This window comes from Acinonyx jubatus, chromosome A3 (assembly GCF_027475565.1).
Source record: "Acinonyx jubatus isolate Ajub_Pintada_27869175 chromosome A3, VMU_Ajub_asm_v1.0, whole genome shotgun sequence".
In the NCBI taxonomy this organism is placed as follows: Eukaryota; Metazoa; Chordata; class Mammalia; order Carnivora; family Felidae; genus Acinonyx; species Acinonyx jubatus.
In genome coordinates, this window is record NC_069388.1 from 21,104,019 (window position 1) to 21,123,221 (window position 19,203).

General features: G+C 44.3%; 1 protein-coding gene across 4 annotated transcripts in view; it reads right to left on the reverse strand.

The window, feature by feature from the left end:
• The window catches only part of RPRD1B (regulation of nuclear pre-mRNA domain containing 1B), a 79,458-nt gene that overhangs the window by 34,503 nt on the left and 25,752 nt on the right, over positions 1-19,203 (reverse strand). For all 4 annotated transcript variants that reach the window (XR_008289114.1, XM_053199980.1, XM_015071765.3 and 1 more), the window contains exon 6: positions 15,754-15,929. Coding sequence is in view for 3 of the 4 variants with exons in the window: in XM_053199980.1 (XP_053055955.1) it covers positions 15,754-15,929 (176 nt within the window). In the remaining variant the exon portion in view is untranslated. The remainder of the gene's footprint in view (positions 1-15,753; positions 15,930-19,203) is intronic.

Below are 19,203 nucleotides of genomic sequence, written 5' to 3' on the forward strand. Positions count from 1 at the left end.
AAAGACTTCAAATAACCAACACAACATTGAAAGAGAACAAATTCAGACATTATTCGACCCTAAGACTTCCGATAAAGCCACAGTAATCAAGACAATGTGATACTGCCGAAAAAATAGACAAAACAGATCAATGCAACAGAACAAAGTCCAGAAACAGGCCCACATAAATAAGCCAACTGACCTTTGATAAAGGAGCAAAGGCAATACAATGGAGAAAAAATAGTACTTTCAGCAAAAAAGTTGAAACAACTGGACACCCACATGCAAAACAAACAAACAAATCCAGACACAGATCTTACACCCTTTACAAAAATTAACTCAAATGAATCACAGACTAAATGGAAAACACAAAACTATAAAATTCCTAGAAGATAGCAAAAGTAAACCTAGATGATCTTTGGGTTGGTGATGACTTTTAGGATACAATACCAAAGGGTATTATATACATACCTCTATATATATAACATATAATCTACCAAAGGTACAATACCATGAACGAACCCATAAGGTGGATTTCATTAAAATGAAAAATTATCTGCTCTGCAAAAGCCACTGTCAACAAAATGAAAAGACAAGATACAGGCTGGGAGAGAATGTTTGCAAAAGACAACATTTGTTATCAGAGAAATGCAAATTACAACCAAATGCCTCCACACATCAATTAGAATGACCAAAATCCAGAACGCTGACACCACCAAAAGCTGACAAGGATGTGGCGCAAGGGGAACTCTCATACATTCTGGTGGGAATGCAAAATGGTACAACTATTTTGGAAGGCAATTTGGTGGTTTCTTACAAAGCTAAACATACTTTTACCATACATTCCAGCAATCATGCTCATTGGTAGTTATCCAAAGGAGTTGAAAACTTAACGCCACACAAAAAGCTGCACATGAATGTTTATAGCAGCATTATTCATAATTGCCAAAACTTGGAAGCAACTAAGGAGTCCTTTGGTAAATGGATAAATGAACTTTGCTTCAACCAGACAATTATGTAGCATTAAAAGGAAGGGAGATATCAAGTCATGAAAAGACATGGGAGAAATGTTAAACGTATATTACTAAGTGAAAGGAGTCAAGCTGAGAAGGCCACATACTGTATGAGCCCAACTATGACATTCTGAAAAAGGCAAAACTATGGAGACAGGGATTGGGGGGATGAACAGAGCACCGAGGATTTTTAGGGTCGTGAAAACAGCAGAATGCTGGACACACGTCGTTGTACATCTGTCCAGACCTACAGAACATACACCACCAAAAGTGAGCCCTCAGGTATGGTATGGACACTGAGCAATGAGGATAGGTCAGTGTGGGGTCATCACCGATAACAGATGCACCACACTGTTGGCAGTGAAGGGAAGGCATGCAAGGGGTATATGGCAAATCTCTGTACCTTCCTCTTATTTTGCTGTGACCCGAAGAAATAAGCCAAGCGGTTTAAACGCATTGGCAAGGGTGACAAAAGTATACACTCTGAATATCCAAATACAGGTAAAGATTGCTTCGAAAATTGTTAAAACACGCACCTGGCTTAGCTGGGACCGCTGAATGACCTAGCTTAACGCTTTGAGGAGAAATGAGCAGATAACAATTCATGGCAAACTCTGGGGTGCCTGAAGCCTGCTTCAGATTCTGTGTCTCCCTCTCTCTCTGCCCCTCCCCCACTTGTGTTCTCTCTCAAAAATAAACGTACATTAAAAAAAATAAAAAATAAAAAATTCATGGCAAGCTCTGATTAGGTCAAACTGAATAGTAATACTAATTTTATAGTCCCCTAAACAGATTCAGTAGTAACAGACTCTGACCTCCAACCCTTCCTTTTTTTTTTTTTTTTTTTCTTCCAATAGATGTAGTGATCTATAAATGTCACTATGGACAAATAAAAGCTTGAGATCGGATCCAAACTGAACTATGCCCACAATACAACTCCGGCTTCTCACTTGCCTTCCAGTTCTCCAGCTCCTATGCTCCCTTGGTTGGGTGATGGCATTTCCTCACTAGCTGTCTCTCCACAGTTTTTCTCTTTGGTTCTGGACAGGTAGAGGAGACAGATTACGAAACCCCAAGAATCTTTCTTCTCAATCTACCAGTCCACCTTCTAACAAAAGTTGGTCCACAAGCTCTCCTGCTGCAAGGTCCCGAACCGTGTCCTCAGCAACTCCAGCCTGCTGAAGAAATCCAGCTTGTGGCGTTATCACTAAAACCAACATCAATGTAATGACACCTGGTCAAAGTCTTCTGACCCATGTAAGTGTGCTGCATCCCACCACCTCTTCAGTACACCAAGTACTACTCAGCTAAAGAAACGATGTGGCAAAAGGTGGCCCTATGCTCCTTGTTTCCAATACCTTCCACCTGTGTGCAACAGATGACTAAGCCTTTACTCTGGCACTCACGCTACCCTGCCTGGAACAGGAACACGTGAGATCGGGACCTGCACAATTTACACCCGCAGGGGGGCACGGCCGCAGCGCTCCTGCTTTCGGCCTTCTGCCCCCCCACCCCCGCTTCTCTTGACCATAATTCACAGTGGCTCTTTTTCGTACTCTTGTCTCCAGATACTTGCCTTTCCCCCACTACCCATCTCAAGCAAGAGACAAGGCAAATCCAAATTGTCCTGCAGCAATTCCTCTCCTGCTCATGCATGATTCGTACTGGGGTCGTGGCGGAGGTGAGGGACTGAGCTGACCCATTCCGCCACATGCACTGACCGCGGCAGACCCTACTTCACCCATGAGAGGCTGCAGGGAGCCGGGAAAAAGGTGAGAGTTCTATCAGACTTGCTGCTGCTATCCTGTTTCAGGATCCTGGAGGAGGGGGTGCGGGGGGAGAGTGGGCACCTGCGATAAACTGCCTGGGTTTATTTGACTGCCAAGAAATGTTTAAAACGTAGAGGGTGAGGCCCAGTGTGCAGTTTGGAGATAATGCCTAGGATTTATGCTTCTGGCAAAGCTCTGGAATCTTGCCTCACGGGCTCTCTGAACTTGCAGCAGAAAATGTGTCCAACACCCTCTGGTTCCTGTGGATCCAGCTGACACCGTGTGAACACGGACCATCGTGGAGCACGAACACAACTGGCTGATTGGAGCAAGGCTTCCACATTCTTTGCCTTTTTTGGTTAGAGCAGGAGGCCAGACCTGACATGCTGCAGATGAGCTCTGAGATAAGAGGGTTAGAAACGATAGGGACTGACATTGTGGTGACCTTTCTACAAGAATTTCATCTTCAAAACAAACAAAATTATAAGCTTCTCCCCTGGCAAGTCCTATAATAAATACTGATCAAAATGTAAACATTGTCCAATCTATTTTTTTCTGGCTAGGAAGTATATACATAAGAACAACTGTGTTAGAAATACCACCACAGGCGGGGGCTCGATTTGATGAGACAAAATTTCCAGTATTGAGACCCATGTTTTTCTTTATCTCGCCCTGTTGTGCTACAGGACATATGGTATATAAAAATCACCCACTGCTCGGCTACTCGCAATTAAGAGTCATAAAGGGTTATTATGCACAAAGCAGTTTATGAAGGGCCCTGTTTTAAAGGTGACCTACCATACTGAATTTAAGTCAAAGGACTGCTTGGCTGCATGAAGGCTGGCGGCCAAACAGAAAGGGGAAGCTGACCCTCACCCTAAAACCATTTAACGCCCCTAATCGGCCGCCTCGTCTTGCCACTAAAGCTCACAGACCTACAGCCTCTACTTACGCCACAATTATTTCACTTCTCTTTCACTTTTTAGAGAAAACATACAAATCTTTGGGCTGAAAATAAGAATGCCACTTTTGCCTTTTCTTCACGAATCTGCATGAGAACAAAAAAAGCCATCGCTGATCTGCACCTCTCTGCCCCAGCCAGCTCCATGGTCCCATGTGACTCAGTGGCAGCTGTGACATTTCAAAATGATACATCTTAGGATGTCACAGCAGGGCTGGAGCTGCTGAGTAAGATGCTGGGGAAGATACAAGAAAAGGAGGAAGTTGTGGCTCTGGCTCCAGCGCCCAGGACCTCCCGGCCCCATACTAAACCAATAATAAAGGTAAACACAAAGTATTTCCCAGAAAGCAAAATGACAAAAAGGCTATAATTAGAGGAATGTTCTCAGAGCGAGTCAACCATCCATTGGAGGCGTTGAATGGGAAAGGGCTTCTTAGGCTTGGAATCGTACCACGAAGTCTTTTCAGGATTTTTGTTTTTCCCCAGCAGAGCTTCTACACAAAAGGTTTAAGGCAGCTTCTACTGCTGCAGCAAAAACTCCCTTCTGACAGGGATTTGCAGAAGCAAGAAAAGAATAAAAAGTGTCAACACATCCATAATTAAATTAATAAAAAAAATGAAACTAACAAAAAAATAAAGTCAATTTTAGGACTGGGCAAATTTTCAAACCTTGATGTAATTATTAAGCTAAATATTTATAATTTAACAGATGTCCACAAAATGCTTTAAAAAGAGATTTATTTAAAAAATGCACCTGGGCCCTCCAAAAATGCTTTACATTTATGCTAGGGGGTCTCTCATTATACAACACCAGGTAAATATATGGTGCTAAAGTACAAGAAGAACTATTTACTATTTATAATAAATGTGGTTTTTTTTAAGTCAAACGTCAAAAATAGAAGTTTGATGCAAGTAACAAAAGCCCCCACAAACTGGCTTCCTTAACCATTTTCGTGGAAAAGCAGGTTACTGATGTGCAAACGTCAGAAATGCGGACCCTGGGGCGCCTGGGTGGCTCAGTCCGTTAAGCGTCTGACTCTTGGTTTCAGCTCAGGTCAGGATCTCCTGGTTTGTGAGGTGGGGCCCCCCATCAGGCTCTGTGCTGACAGCGCGCAGCCTGCTTGGGATTCTTCTCCCTCTCTCCCTACCCCTCCCCTGCTCGCGCGCTCTCTCTCTCAAAAATAAATAAATAAACCTAAAAAAAATGAAAACCTTTTTAAAAAAGGAAATGCAGACCTTCGAATGGTTTCTCCTTCTGAGACAAATGCTGGTCCAGTCCAGCCTTCCCGGAGGGCAGCTGAGAAGCAAAGGGTAGAAAGGAAAAGGGCAGTCTCACCCGGAATAATCGTAGGCGGTTATTTGCTATGATTCTAAGTGCCAGAAGGTCTGCCTGGGGCAAGGCAGCCTGTAGGTTACTGCACTGCATCTGGATACAGTTTTCTCTACAAGAAATGAAAAGACCGATTCCTTTCCATACGGAAAAAAAAATACATTTCCTGGCTCCTCCAAAAGGCTGAGAGGATACATCACGTCTCCCACCAGACGGAGGCTGCTGTGATAGGAAAGCAAATACGCAGTCAGAAAATCCAAGTTCAAATGCTACTCTACCATTCGCCTATGGTGCACCCTATGACTTCACCTCTCTGGGCTCAGCATCCTTACACTGAAGACGGGAATGGAAATAATGCCTACACTGTGGGGAGGTACCAGATCTGAATAAGACCAGGCACTTGCTGAACTGTTCAAGGTGAATCAGCCGAGGAGGAAGAGAACTGCCAGCACTCCCACGTTTATTATTTTATAAGCAGTCCTTAGAGTTCCTGATTTACATGTTAAGAAAAGGCACGACAGAATTGAAAAAAAGAGAAGTATTAATGGGATACAAAGATCCTTCCTCCCATAAGCCATCCGAGTATGTCCTGAAAATTTACCACATTCACTAAAGTTGGTTTGAGCAAATGAAAGAGCCTCTAACCTTCAAGACCATGGAAAAAAGTCAGATTTTTATAACTAGGTAGTACCACAGTCTAGTCCTATCAATCTAAAGGTCGACAGAGGAAAAATTGGTCTACCCAGTAAAGCCTAGCTCTTATGGTAGTGTCGTCCATGTGAAAGGAGTCCGTCCCCCCCCCCCCCCCCCCACTCCCCGCCATCAAAGATCCAGTCTGTCCCAGCCTAGAGACGAACTGAGCTACAACCTTAGCTGCCGCCTTAGGTCAGGACGCTGTGTCAAGCATTAGCATAGGGTTGGGGATGAAAGAGTGACAATGCAGACAGGATTTTATGGTCTGGCCAGGGAAATGACCAAATCATCCATAAACAGAATGACAGACTATGTGGTGCTCTGAAGGAAAAAGATCGGGAGACAGGACAGTATATATGGGGTGGGGGAGAGGGGGGAACCTGGTTTTATGGGGTGGAGATGGGGGTGGGGTCTCAGGAGAATGCTGTTTGACATGGAATATAAATGATGAACCATAATCAACGAGGTAAGGGTAACCGGTGGGAAGAAAAGGGGACAGAGTGTTTTAGGCAAGGGGAACAGCACATGTAAAGCCGGAGACAAAAAAGGCCAGCACAGACAAAACGCAATGGAACGTGACAAGAGACACGGCTGATGAGCTCAACAGGGGCAGGCCATGGGGTGGAGTGTGGGGCGTGCGGTGGGAACACATGAGAATTTGGGCTTATATTCCAGGAGCAAGGAGAAGCCACTAACATGCTCATACAGGGCAACGACCTGCCCAGGGCTACATTTTGGAAAGTATCACAGGGCTGCCACGTGCAGAATGAATTCCAGGACACAAGAATAAATGCCGATGGGTCTGCGATGAGGCCACTATGGGGGAGCAGGTGAGAGGTGGTGGCGGTCTGGGCTAAGGTGGTGGAAGTGGACACAGAGAGGAAGAGGAAGGGGACAGATTCAAGAAAAACTGAGGACAGAAAAATCACAATGGCTTGCTGACTACTCCGACGGGGCAGCCAGGCAACAGGAGGCGTCTGGCAGAGGGGTGGCACAGGGCCTGAGGGAGACCGGGACAAAAGGAGGCTGAAGGAACCCACTGGGAGGTGGGACAAACAGGGAGTAACACTGGATGAACGCCGGTGTGTGGTTTTGATGAATGGCAATGGCATTCTCCAAGACAGGGAGAGAGAAGGGAAGGAAAGGTTGGAAGAGGATGGTCTGTCTGGGCCACCTGGCGCTTGAGGTGTCTGTGGAAAGAAGATACATGGATCCGAAGCACGAGGAAGCATCTGGGCTAACGGTCTAGATTGAAGCCATCAGCACACCGGTGGTAGCCGAAGCCTTTCTAAACGTGTCACGCAAGGACAGAACGAGAAAAAGGCTAAAGGAATACCAACATCTACAGGGCAGGAATGGAGTCAAGCTTCGTAAAGGACACACAAGTAAGTGTAGAAGGGCAGGGGTGGTGTACAGAAACCAGAGAAGAACGCATACAGGGTAACTGACAGCATCAAGCGCCGTAGAGAGGGCCAAAAAAAAGAAAAGGAAACAAGAGACGGGGGGCCAAGTATCTTTTGGCTTTTGAGACTGGACCAGTGGTGGCGGATTCTGAACACAGCCACTTCAGTTGACCGTAAGATGCGCACGCCATGCTGCAGTGGGCTCAGAAGTAGAGGCGACGAGGGAAAACAGGGTAGTTAGAAGGGGACGGTGGGAGTGGTGGCGGTGGAGGTGTGTGCTCGCGTGAATGGTTTGTTTCTGTCGTCGTTTTTAATATTAGAGAGGCGAAGCGTGCCACCTGCCGAGAAGGACACCTTCAGCGACTCTCCTGGAGACCTCTTCCACAGAAAGTAAAAGAAAGTGCCGCCGAAGGCCCCGTGTGATAAAGAAAAGGCAGACGCTAACAACTTCAGGTTAGACAAGTGTTAGAACCCGTTTGCCCCAGGTGAGGGTAACGGGGCTATTTTATAAATGGAAAAACCACACCGAAGAGAAAAGGCAAGGACCACTCACCTCAATGGAGAAAGCCAGAAAAAGCCTGGAATGGGGACCGCAGATCCTCATCAATGAATCGTAACTGAGGTCAATGATACTCGTAGGAATAACGCCTAGCAAGTCTACGCCTCACGGAATAGAAACACGGAGGGCAAAATAAAAGGACCCAGAAAAGTACCAAATACATCACACCAGACATTTTGAAGAAAGACTGCACTGAGTCCATTAATCACTATCCAAACCCCAAGAATGCTCAGAAGGCTGCTGGTAAGTTTTTGTGGAGTTTAAAACTGCAAAGTTGCTCTGCTTGAAGTTCTCCAAGTACCTAATGACTGGATTAAGCAAGACAGTTGTCCATCCTTTTTCCTGAATATAGAAGAACCTGAATAAAGAAGAGAACAAATGAGGAGGCAAAGTCACAATGACAGCTGGCTTCACCACTTCACGTGAAGTGCACCACACTCCCGGGAGCTCACGGACTTGTTTGCAAAGGTTTCATCTGGACTCCTATTCCGACCATGAACTTCTCTACTCTAATCATAGAAAAAGACTTTCTGGGGCGCCTGCATGGCTCAGTTGGTTGAGCGTCCGACTTCGGCTCAGGTCATGATCTCACGGTTCGTGGGTTTGAGGCCCGCGTCGGGCTCTGTGCTGACAGCTCGGAGCCTGGATCCTGCTTCAGATACTGTCTCCCTCTCTGTGCCCCTCCCCCGCTCACACTCTCTCTCTAAAAAAAATAAATAAACATTAAAAAAAAAACCCAGACTTTAGAAAAAGACTTTCTAATTTTCAAGCCCTATATTTTATAGAGATAAAAACGAAAGTCAGAGAAGGAACTTCCAAGATTACAAAGTATGATACAATCCAGTTTTACTTTCTAAAAAATGACAACCTGAAGTGGGTGAAGGCCCACCTTAACAGTAGAACATTCATAAAGACTAAAACAGACCTCTGCTCAAAATGGCATGTATCCACCGGGTCAAACACTTAGACACTAGGGCTCAGATTTCTGTAATCTGAACCTGCTCTCAAAGTGATGGTCACTCAAGTCACTGTTATAAATAAGAAGTAGCTGCTATTTTCCCAGAGCAGTTTCAAATGTAAACCCAAACTTAAAGCCCAGAAGAGAGCCCCATTTGTCTAATTAAACTATTCAATGCTCTCACAATCCTTAACTCGTATACCCACGGATACATGGATTTTGTATCTTCTATCTCTAAAGCACCAGACAGCCTAAGAGCATTGCAAAGAGCAAGAACCCCTGCGGCAGGCATGCATGCTGGTGGCAAAGACCTTGAAATGCATATACACTTCAACATACCCAGAGACAAGCTGGCATCTACACATTCACACAGCATTCATTTTTAGAAATTTACGGGAAGGAAATAATCCAAATACTGGAAGTTAGCTCAAGGTAAAACAAAACAAAAAAATATAAATGCTCAATACAAGTATCATTGACTATCCAGCCATAAGTGTTCAAGCAGCCATTTCAAGTGTTTATATAAAGTTTGTGTTAATAAGGAAAGATGATCACATACCATTAAAATAAAGTAGGACAGAAAACTGTCTCCATATTATGATCATTTTAATTTTAAAATTGGAGAAAAAAAATAAAAGAAACACACCAAAACGAAAACATGTTATCTCAGGGGCTCCTGGGTGGCTCAGTTGGTTAAGTGTCCAACACTTGGTTTCGGCTCAGGTCATGATCTCACAGTTCATCGGATCGAGCCCTACATCAGGTTCCTTGCTGACAGCAGGGAGCCTGCTTGGGATTCTCTCTCTCTCTCTCTCTCTCTCTCTCTCTCTCTCTCACTCTCACTCTTACTCTCTGCCCCTCCCCAGCTCCTATTCTCTCTCAAAATAAATAAATAAACATTAAAAAAAGTTATCTCTGGGTAATGAGATTATAACACTTTTTTAAATACTTATTTTCCACGTTTCCTGTGATGTATGTCTTTTATTTAATCAGAAACAAAGAAATAAAGAAAGAACGGAGTATTTGCTGAATAAGAATGAACATTCTGGCAGGGAGGAAGCGACAAGGGGCCCAGATGCTGTTTTCACTTAACACATATATATACTTTGTAAGTATGAGAAATTAGTGCTACACACACCAGCTAACACCCAGTGGAGCGGGGTTGGAAAACAGGAGGAATCACCAAAAGTTGGATTATAAATATGGAAACAATGCTATGGCTAAAAGAACTCTCGCTGGGGGAGCTATGAAATCATGTCACTTCTCTAATGTGAAGTCTCAAATGTTGGGGAACCATGCCTTTAGGTCACCAAGTATGTGAACTACATTATGATTATAATGTGGTATTTCCCCCCTGGGATGAAAAGAGATGAACAAATACCATTTCCACGTTGTGACATGGCAAGAACACACACTAATACCTGCACACATGCACACACACGCGCGCCCTCGTGGATCAAAGCTCAAGCCGCACACCTAACCGGAGCGTAAGGGTCAGCAGCAACTCAAAAGAAGGGAGGGACTTCAAGGATACAGCCCCTAAATTCCAAATGACAGAAGCACATGATTCAAGAAAAGTCCCCATCTACTGGAGGGAAAGTTTGTGGGGGGAGGCTCCCATCTCAAAACAGACGGGTGAAAAGGCAGTGGGTAAGCCATCCGCGGGGTCACTGGAGCTGTGTAAGCAGACTGACCTTTCGACAATGGCTGGAACAGCCCATGGTGCTGACCACACTGCTAGACCAGGAGGAAAGAACTCTAGGCTAAGGAAGGGCACTGAGTGTAGAAGACTGGGGGCAGGCAGGGCCTCTAAGTTCCCAGGGGAACACAGTACAGGATCACTCGAGTCAGGAGTCAGTTTAGGGTTCTGGTCCTCACCGACTTCCTCTGTGACCCTGAACCGCTCACAGAGTCTGTTTTGTTTTCTCATCTAAAATGAGGATTAGATCGCCTGTTCCCATCTGCCCGTATTGGAATGGACAATGAGATACTGGCTTCAAACATCATGGGAAGAGGAAGAATTTACTCCAAAGCTGACAAAAATGGAGCTCTCTATCTCCACCTATCGCCTATCCCATTATTGAAATAACCATCTGCACCCTCAGGGAGGGGAACGATGCTGCCAAAAACAACAGACGGCCATCAGTTTGGTTTAGTACCTCCTCGGCTACAGCCAAAGAATTTCTCAAGTTGTTATAACAAAAGTGCAAACAGAAATATGAAAAGTCACAAGGCAATGTTAGATCTGGGGCCATTTCCCCCTTCCCAGCTGTACTGTCTGAAGTAGAAGGCTCTGCTCCTGAGTACTCGTTACAGCCAAGGGGGAGATGCCACGCTGGGGAGATACAGCAGCACCCCCAAGTTCGATGAGCCAATTGCCCTCCCCCACACCGAGCACGCCCGGTCATAGCCAGGAGGGTACTCAGAACCTCAGCGGCAGAGTCCGCTCTCTCAAACCTTAGAAAGGTCTTCTCAGAGGCCACTCTGAAAATGCTTCATGCAACTATTTTAATCTCCCTACATAAGATGGCATTTTTCTAAAACAAGGTTCTTGGGGATTGCTGAAATGATTCAACTTTGGCTACTCTTTCATGTAGGATGTCTTCCGGCTGTTCACCTGATGGAATCAAATCTAAAATAAACAAAACAACAAGAAAGAAAGGCAAACACAAACCTGATGGCAAGTTACCAGATGTCTGCCTCAGATTCTATTCCTGGTCTCTGGCAAACTCCCTTCTCTGAGTCTGAGTTTCTTCACCAATTCGGAAGTCAGATTCCATGATGTCTAAGGTTCCATCCAGCTCAAGAATACCATTAACGACGTTGCCCAGACATCCGGGCCTCAACGTGCCACTTCATCTTGCATGAAAAGTGAAGCTGGCTGCCATGGCTGTGCCTTGGTGGCTTTGCTGAGCACACACACGTCTGCATGCACGCCTCATAAAGGTGGGGAACACACGCCTACCAAAAGGCAGCACACACCACAGCCCCCTCCCGGGACCCCTGATACTTATGGCACCTAAACGGGGCCTCTGTAATGTCAAATCCATCAGTAACTGGGACTCCAGGATGCTTTTTTAAATTCCACAGCAGATTAAAGAAGATCTAGGTAAACAGAAAGAAATCTTGTGTTCACTGATTGGAAAACTTATGATTGTTAAAATGGCAACAGTTTCCAAAGCAATTATAGATTCAGTGCAATCCCTATGAAAATTCCAGCGACCTTTTTTTGCGGAAATGACAACACCACGATGTGAATGAAAATAACTGATGTGTTAAGGTAGTAAAACTGCACACGTATGCACCTTTTTGATTTTCTCCCCAGTGCTTGTACAAATAGATCTGCACTCCCTCCCTCCACCACCGCCCCCACGTGCCCTGACCCCTCGGATGGAACATACCCACGCCACGCTTTATCCAAACTGACGAGACAGGAACTCCATCCAAACCATTCAGACCACGGCTTGTGAGCTTCTTACAGCCAACCGGGGCAACGGTCACCTCTGTCTACCAGAAACAAGCCTTCCTTTTGCTCTAAGAACTGAAGTTTGGAGGCTTTTCTGGTACCTTTGGCCTTTACCTTTGGAATTAACCTTCTCCCCTCCACATTTCTGAACTTCACCTCCAGGCTGCCATTTGTGCTCCTACCCACATGCCCTTTCCCATTTCTAGATTTTCTTGTGTTCGTGACAAAAGCATTGCAGACAGATTTGAAGCAGACCCTTCTAACTCTGCCTGTAGTTTAATGGAAAGGTGGTAGGCCAATGTCAACCCTAACATCCAGAAACAGAAGCTTAAAAAACAAACAAACAAAAAAACACGTAAAAAAAAAAATCATCTCAAAATGGATCATGACAAATGAGAAACCATAGGAGTTTCTATCAAAAAGTCACCTTTCTTTACCACAAATTAAATCAGATTTGTCAAACCACTTTGCCCACAACCTAAAAAAAAAACAACCCTCTTATTTCTAGAAAAAGAATACACTGACTGATGAGATTTCATGCACAGAACAAATATTCACTGAGGAACAATTATGTCGCCGGCACTGACAGAGCAGCGAGAGTGTGCAGTCCAGCAGACTTCGGAAGACCTGGTGAGGGCACTGCTGTGTTCAGAAACTGCCTGTGTGTTTCATAATTCTCTCCTATTTTAAGTAAGCTTCAGACCAAATTAGTGTTATAATTAACACGTTAATTTCTTCCGGGTCTATTTCAACTGAGACACAGTGAGCTGGGATGTTCCCCTTACTCTGTCTCACATTCTGACTCCCCGTCTGCTGTTTCTCCCCCAGTAGAGTGTCAGCACGTCTTGCTCATCTCTGCACATCTCCTGACGGGTACGAGACTTTGCGGACTTTCTTCACGAAGAAGCAAGCAGCTCCTTAAAGAGTACAGAGCCTCGTTCCCATCGGAGGACTCTGACGCCTCCTTCCCACACGTTCTGTCTTTCGTCTTTCTTCACACACAGGTCTGCTCCAGTCTGGCTGTTTCCCATCTATAAACATATTTCTCTTCTTCGACTGCTATTTCCTTTTACAAAAAGGCTTCAGTGCCTTACAGGAAGTTTGGATTTGCCCTTAAACCACAATCAGAGTTGCCAACTGTCTCCTTAATCTACGTTACGTATAATCCCCTGGTTGGGTTTTATGTTCACCTATGCTGTTTATGCTAGAATGACTTCCTGGAGGGCAGAAACACAATCTCTTTCTGTGAGCTGTGACTGTCCCCTCCTACATCCCAGGGTGTGAAGCATCCTTGGCTCTGAATCCTCCTATTCCCTATCCCAAAGTTTAGGAGGCATCCAGAAATCTAATGTTAAGATTCCTACGTGAATGACAAAAAGGTATGCTTATTATGTGAAGGGAGATATGAATTTAAAAAATAAAAAAAATAAAAAAATCTCATGAGTTAACAAATCAGAACTTTGGGAAGAAAAGAGACTTTCAAGCAAAACATTACATTTCCAGAGTTCTAAGAATTCCACGTTTCTAATTGAAAGGCAATGAAAGGATTAAAAAAATGAAAGCAGATTTCATTTACATTCTGATACGGCAATTTTAAAGCAAGGACTGGCAGTGTTAAAAAAGGGAATGTTAAAAACGTAAGTATATTTGATACACTGTCCTCATCAACAGGAGACTCTGAGGATTTGGAATAATCCATACTAGTAATGCACCTTTCAAGTAGCATATACTTTACAAGGATATGGTGGAATAAGACCAGTTTGTTATGGAATGTGAGAGAAAAATCAGTTTCCAGGGAGCAGACTATTTGCATTTTTAGCAAACATGAATAAAGAACTACAGCCATCTCTCAACATCTTACACTGTATGTAGCCATTTGATTTTTCAAATAAGCAAATTTAGCTTCATTTTTACAGTGAATGGTTTTGCTCAAGTGGCTAAGAGACATGGTTTGAAAATAGAAAGAATCTTTGGTTCCCAATCTGTACTTTCCAGTGGTGGGACCCTCCTGTTCGGATTCTTAAGCAATGGAATCCCAATGCCCAGATGAGCAGAGAATTCGGGCTGGAAAGCTACGGAACAGACCCAAATCTCTGATCCATCTCTCTGCTTAATGGCCTGTCATGGCACCTCACAAAACACTGGTTCTACAGAAACCCGAATGATTCCCCCAAGAAACACAGGGAGCAAAGTGCAACTGTGAGGAAGGGAAACAAAGAGTTAATCCACTCTACCAACCCAATCTCCTTCTCAAAGACTCTGTCCTCTATGGTAGCTTGCCACGTTCCACCCAACAACAGCTGCTCATGATAATCAATGTCTGACAGATCAGAGAAAGCCCTTAATGTGTCGCCAAGGGGCAGTTCAACAGATGGCATGGTGACTTACAACCAGAATCATTAATTACACTCTCTTATTAGTCCCGGGGCACAGTGCTGAAAATGCTTCCTCAGTGAAAGATGAGCATTTCAGATAAATGACCGTCTGGTACTGCCTGTGAAACTCCCTTTAGGATTTCTGGTCAGTGTCGATTTCTAAATCTAAGCCATACTATTTTCACAGCCGTTTCCCATCTTCCACTTCTAGGGTGGCTTTATGAAGGCCCCCCCCCCCACCCCCGACCCCAACCCGCACCGCTACCTATCTCTGATCCCATAATCACCGCAAGTAAGGATATGGTCAAAAGTGCCCATCACTCATGACCTGCCTCAAGTCAGCAACTGTGTGAAAAGGCAAACATAATAATCTCAGCCACAGAACTAGCTCCGTTTCCCCTCCCTCTGTGCCAGAGAACATGTTTCTTGAGTGCTGGGGTGGGGAGAGGGGACTATCCCCTCCTTCCCTTACCTACTCTGGTATTTTTCTTATAATATGTGACTGCTTCTCCAACTCAAAACTGTCCTCACCCCTGTAACCACTGGCAGCTTGGGGCAAGCGAAGGTTCCCAAATGTCCATACTGCTGGCTGCATTATGCAAGTGCTGATGTTAAACCACCATGTACTGAATTAAGAAGCCAAACAAATCCGTGGTGAGGAACCAGTTCTAGAGCCTTCCCCAAGGGCATTCACGCTAATGTGAACTCGGGGTAGGAATCAGTTCCTTCTCCACAGTTTGAGAACTGGACTCCATAAACATTACTGTGAAACTGTAGAACTGATTGAAGACAGAGCTTAGAGGCAGACTTCTTGTTGGCCTTAACCGTGGATATAAGTCAGAAATAAATCTCAATATGATCTGGACGACAGAAAATTCAAAGCATTTTCCAAATACCACCAAATGAACATGCTTGGGTTTTATTAACCACCTATTCTTTTTGTACCTCAATCTATGTATATATTTTTTTAATGCGAATTCAAACTAAAGCAATATTAAGATCCTAAATGCTTTAAGACTTCATTGTTTGTTTCCTGCATTCCGGTTCGTTCCTTCTTGGACACGTAAAATCGTGACTTCATTTTCAACTCGGTTCAAATAATTACACAATTATCTGATGGATGTTCTCATCTCATAAATTTTTAAAAGACAAAAAAATGTGTTAATTAAAGCATAATAAAAATCTCCTAATGTGGACTATAGGCAGGGAAACTTGGAAAGTCTGGGTCCGCCTTGCAACGTACTCACTTCTAGCTTTTTCTCCTTTTCTGACAAAACGTCTTTCTGGTTCTGGGTGTACTCCACCAACATCCGAGCCAGCTGGCGCCGGTCTTCCAGTTCTGCCGCCAGACGCCCGTTATATTCTGCTAGTAACAGACATGCTTCATCTACTGTTTTTGAGAGACGTTCGGCTGCCTCTTTGTCTACATACAAATGAGACCAAAAAATAGAGACAATATAGAAATCACACAGGCATGATTGCAAACATTTCTGGGGAAGGTTAACAGTTTCTCTCAACGTACAGAGTCCAAAAATAAGCCAGAACCTGTAGACAAACAACGGACTGACTGACAGAGAAACCCAAAGGCACTCACTCCTAATAAGATAGGACATTTCTGAATTACCTGAAGTGAGGGTAATCTTACAAAGGATTTCTAAATGCCTATTCCTGCAAAAGCTCTATAAATAAACCAAGCAGAAAGAGATATCTAAGCTCATACGTGAAATAATTTTTCCTTGCCTCTGAGAATTTCCAAAGTGCTCTCATTCATATTATTTTGTTAAGTATTCTTCGCACATTCTTTTGAAATAAAGAAGCAAGCACTCGTTTCTTGGGTGTGGAAACTATGGCCAAATAAAAGCTACAGGACAAGTTTGACACCAGGCGGTCAGCGGAGGAGCTGGGACTCAAAACCACGGCTCTAAAATGGACCTATAGGACTCTACCCCTTACACCATGTAAGCCTTAAACCCGGGGATGAGCTCTTGTCTTCCATTCAGCAAAATACAGGGTCTGATAACAGACATTCTTTCAAATTCTTTAACCGCGACCATGCTAAGAAACACACTTAATGCAAACGCAGAAAAAAGACGTGTTTCATAAAACAATACTTATCCTTACTATGTACAAAGTGTTCCATCTTCTTTTGTTTTTGTTTTTTTTTTTTTTTGGTCATTACCTACCAGACTGATGTACATCCCATTAACGAGTTGCAACTCATTTGTGAAAAAACCGGGAAGCATCAAAGAAAGGGTATTCTTGGGAAAGAAGGTGAACAAGACTCAACATTAGGAAATGAGAAGAAGAAACAGAAGGATGATCTGTATTAGGAAACAACAGATATAATTAATTTCATGCGGGTGTGGTGAAACTGCAACTTTAATACGTGCATATCGTTTAAAAAAGGCCGTTAGGGGTCAAAAGAGCGGATCAATTCTTTGAACCAAGAACACTAGGGACACCAGCAGCTCTGTGGGACCAACTGGAAGGGGGATTACAGGGATACTGGTATGCTGTTCCCTGTGAATACAGGTCATCAGAAGTGAGAGGCCTCAGTATTCTGGGAGGCAATGGGATTTAAGGATTCCCAACAGAGTTTCTGTTTGGCACACAGTCTGTTTTTTTGGATGCCTTCTTAATATGAATGTCACGAGGTGAACTGTTGAGAGATCCCAAATTAGGTCTGATGCCAAAGATGAGGAACTTCTACACTCCTCAGGAGCAGGGAAACAAAAGGATGTTCTTGGTGAGGAAGAAAAGAGTGAGCCAAAGAGAACACAAAGGAAAGAGACAATCTCAATCACAGAAAATTAAAGAAGATGGTGAAACTTATTCTTCAAGATCGGTGGTAAGGTCTGAGAACAAGCTGCCGGAGTGGTGAGGTTGATTTTACCTTTGTCTTCGCTTGACTGCATCTCTTTCCCCCCCAAATAGTTAATTCTTTAAAATGTTTTGAGCGCCCATGGCAAAAACGGCAAGGAAAACACTAATTTTAAGATTAAAAAAAGGTGGGGGGGGGGCACCTGGGTGGCTCGGTCAGTTAAGCCTCTGACTTCAGCTCAGGTCATGATCTTGCAGTTCGTGAGTTCGAGCCCCACACTGGGCTCTGTGCTGAGAGCTCGGAGCCTGAAGCCTACTTCAGATTCTGTGTCTCCTCTCTGCCCCTCCCCCACTTGCGTGTGCACGCACTCTCTCTCTCTCCAAAATAAACATTAAAAAAAAAAAAAAGATTACAAAAAAAAAAAATCAATTCTCACCCTCCAAGTTGTACCAAGGGAGAGAATTCCTTCACACAAATAATTACAATCCAGAAAAATAACCTGTGATTTTAGGAGTCGCAGAAAAAATGCAGTCAAAGCACAGCAGATAGACGCTTACTCCAGAGAACCTACCAACTGCGCCTATCCTCACATGCTCTGCCCTCCCAGTTCTGCAGGCCAGTGGCTGTGTGCCTCTTTTGGCCAGCCCTCCACTTGTGCACAAGCATCCTATTCCCTCTTGCTTACTCCAACATTCTGTTGCTGCAACTGTCCCTCATGCTTCTCCAGACCTCTCAATTTCTTTACTCTTCCTCCGCAAGCACTGCCACGAACATACAGACATGCTGCTCTACCTTCTGGCCACATGTTGCTTTCTAGCTACTGCCCCATCTCCCGGCTTCCCTTACAGAACTCTTCAGGAGAGCTGACCATATTCCTGGTACCCACCACCCTTTCTCCTACCAATGTCACTAAACCCACTCCGATCAGACTGCTACGCCCCAAACCTTCCAATTAGCTTAACAAATACGTGGCCTGCTATTATGTGCCCAACACCATTCTAGGCCCTCAGAGCAACAGGGAACAGGAAGGACAAAAACTCTCTGCTCCAAAGAGTTTACATTCTCAGGTAAGAAGAGAAACAATATGCTACATTTTGCGTGTTTATCAACTGAAGGTAAGAGAACGAAAAGGCAGAGGAGAAAGCATGGAGCATTCAGAGGGAGGAGTGTAATTTTAAATGTACTGGTCAGGGTAGGGTTCACTGCGGCGGTATGTAAAGCAAGGCCTGGAAAAAGTGAGAGAGCAAGCCATGTGACTATGTGGGAAAGATCATTTCAAGCAGAGAAAACAGCAAGTACAAAGGCCCTAGAACTGGAAAGTGCCTGGCAAGGAGCCTTTGCTCTGAGCAGAGGGAGACGTGATACAACTTCCATTCTAATAGATAACTCTGGCCACTCTGGTTATATTGAGCACAGAGTGACGGCTGGGACGAGAAACAAGGAGGACGCACGGACACCAAAGAGGAGACTGCGGCGGTAACCCAAGTGAAGATGGCGGTGACTCACACAGGCGGCAGCAGTGGAAGTGGTAACAATGTCAGATACTGGTTTTGGTCCTGGTCAACAGGGTTGTGAGGGGCTCATTTACTGAAATGGGCAAGACCATAAGAGAAATGAATTCTGGAGAGAGGATGAGAAGTTTGGTTTGAGACAAGTTTGAAATGTCTTTGGAGACACCTAGCTAGCAACACTAAGCAGAAGGCCAGATGTACGGGTCTCAAGTTCAAGTGAGAGGCCAACACTAGACATGTAAATTAGGGAATTATTAGCCTAAAAATGGTTATTTAAGGCCACCGAATTGGATTAAGAGGAACAGACAGTAAAACTAACTAGAGAAGAGGGCTAAGTACTCAACATGAAGAGGGAAAAGAGGCAC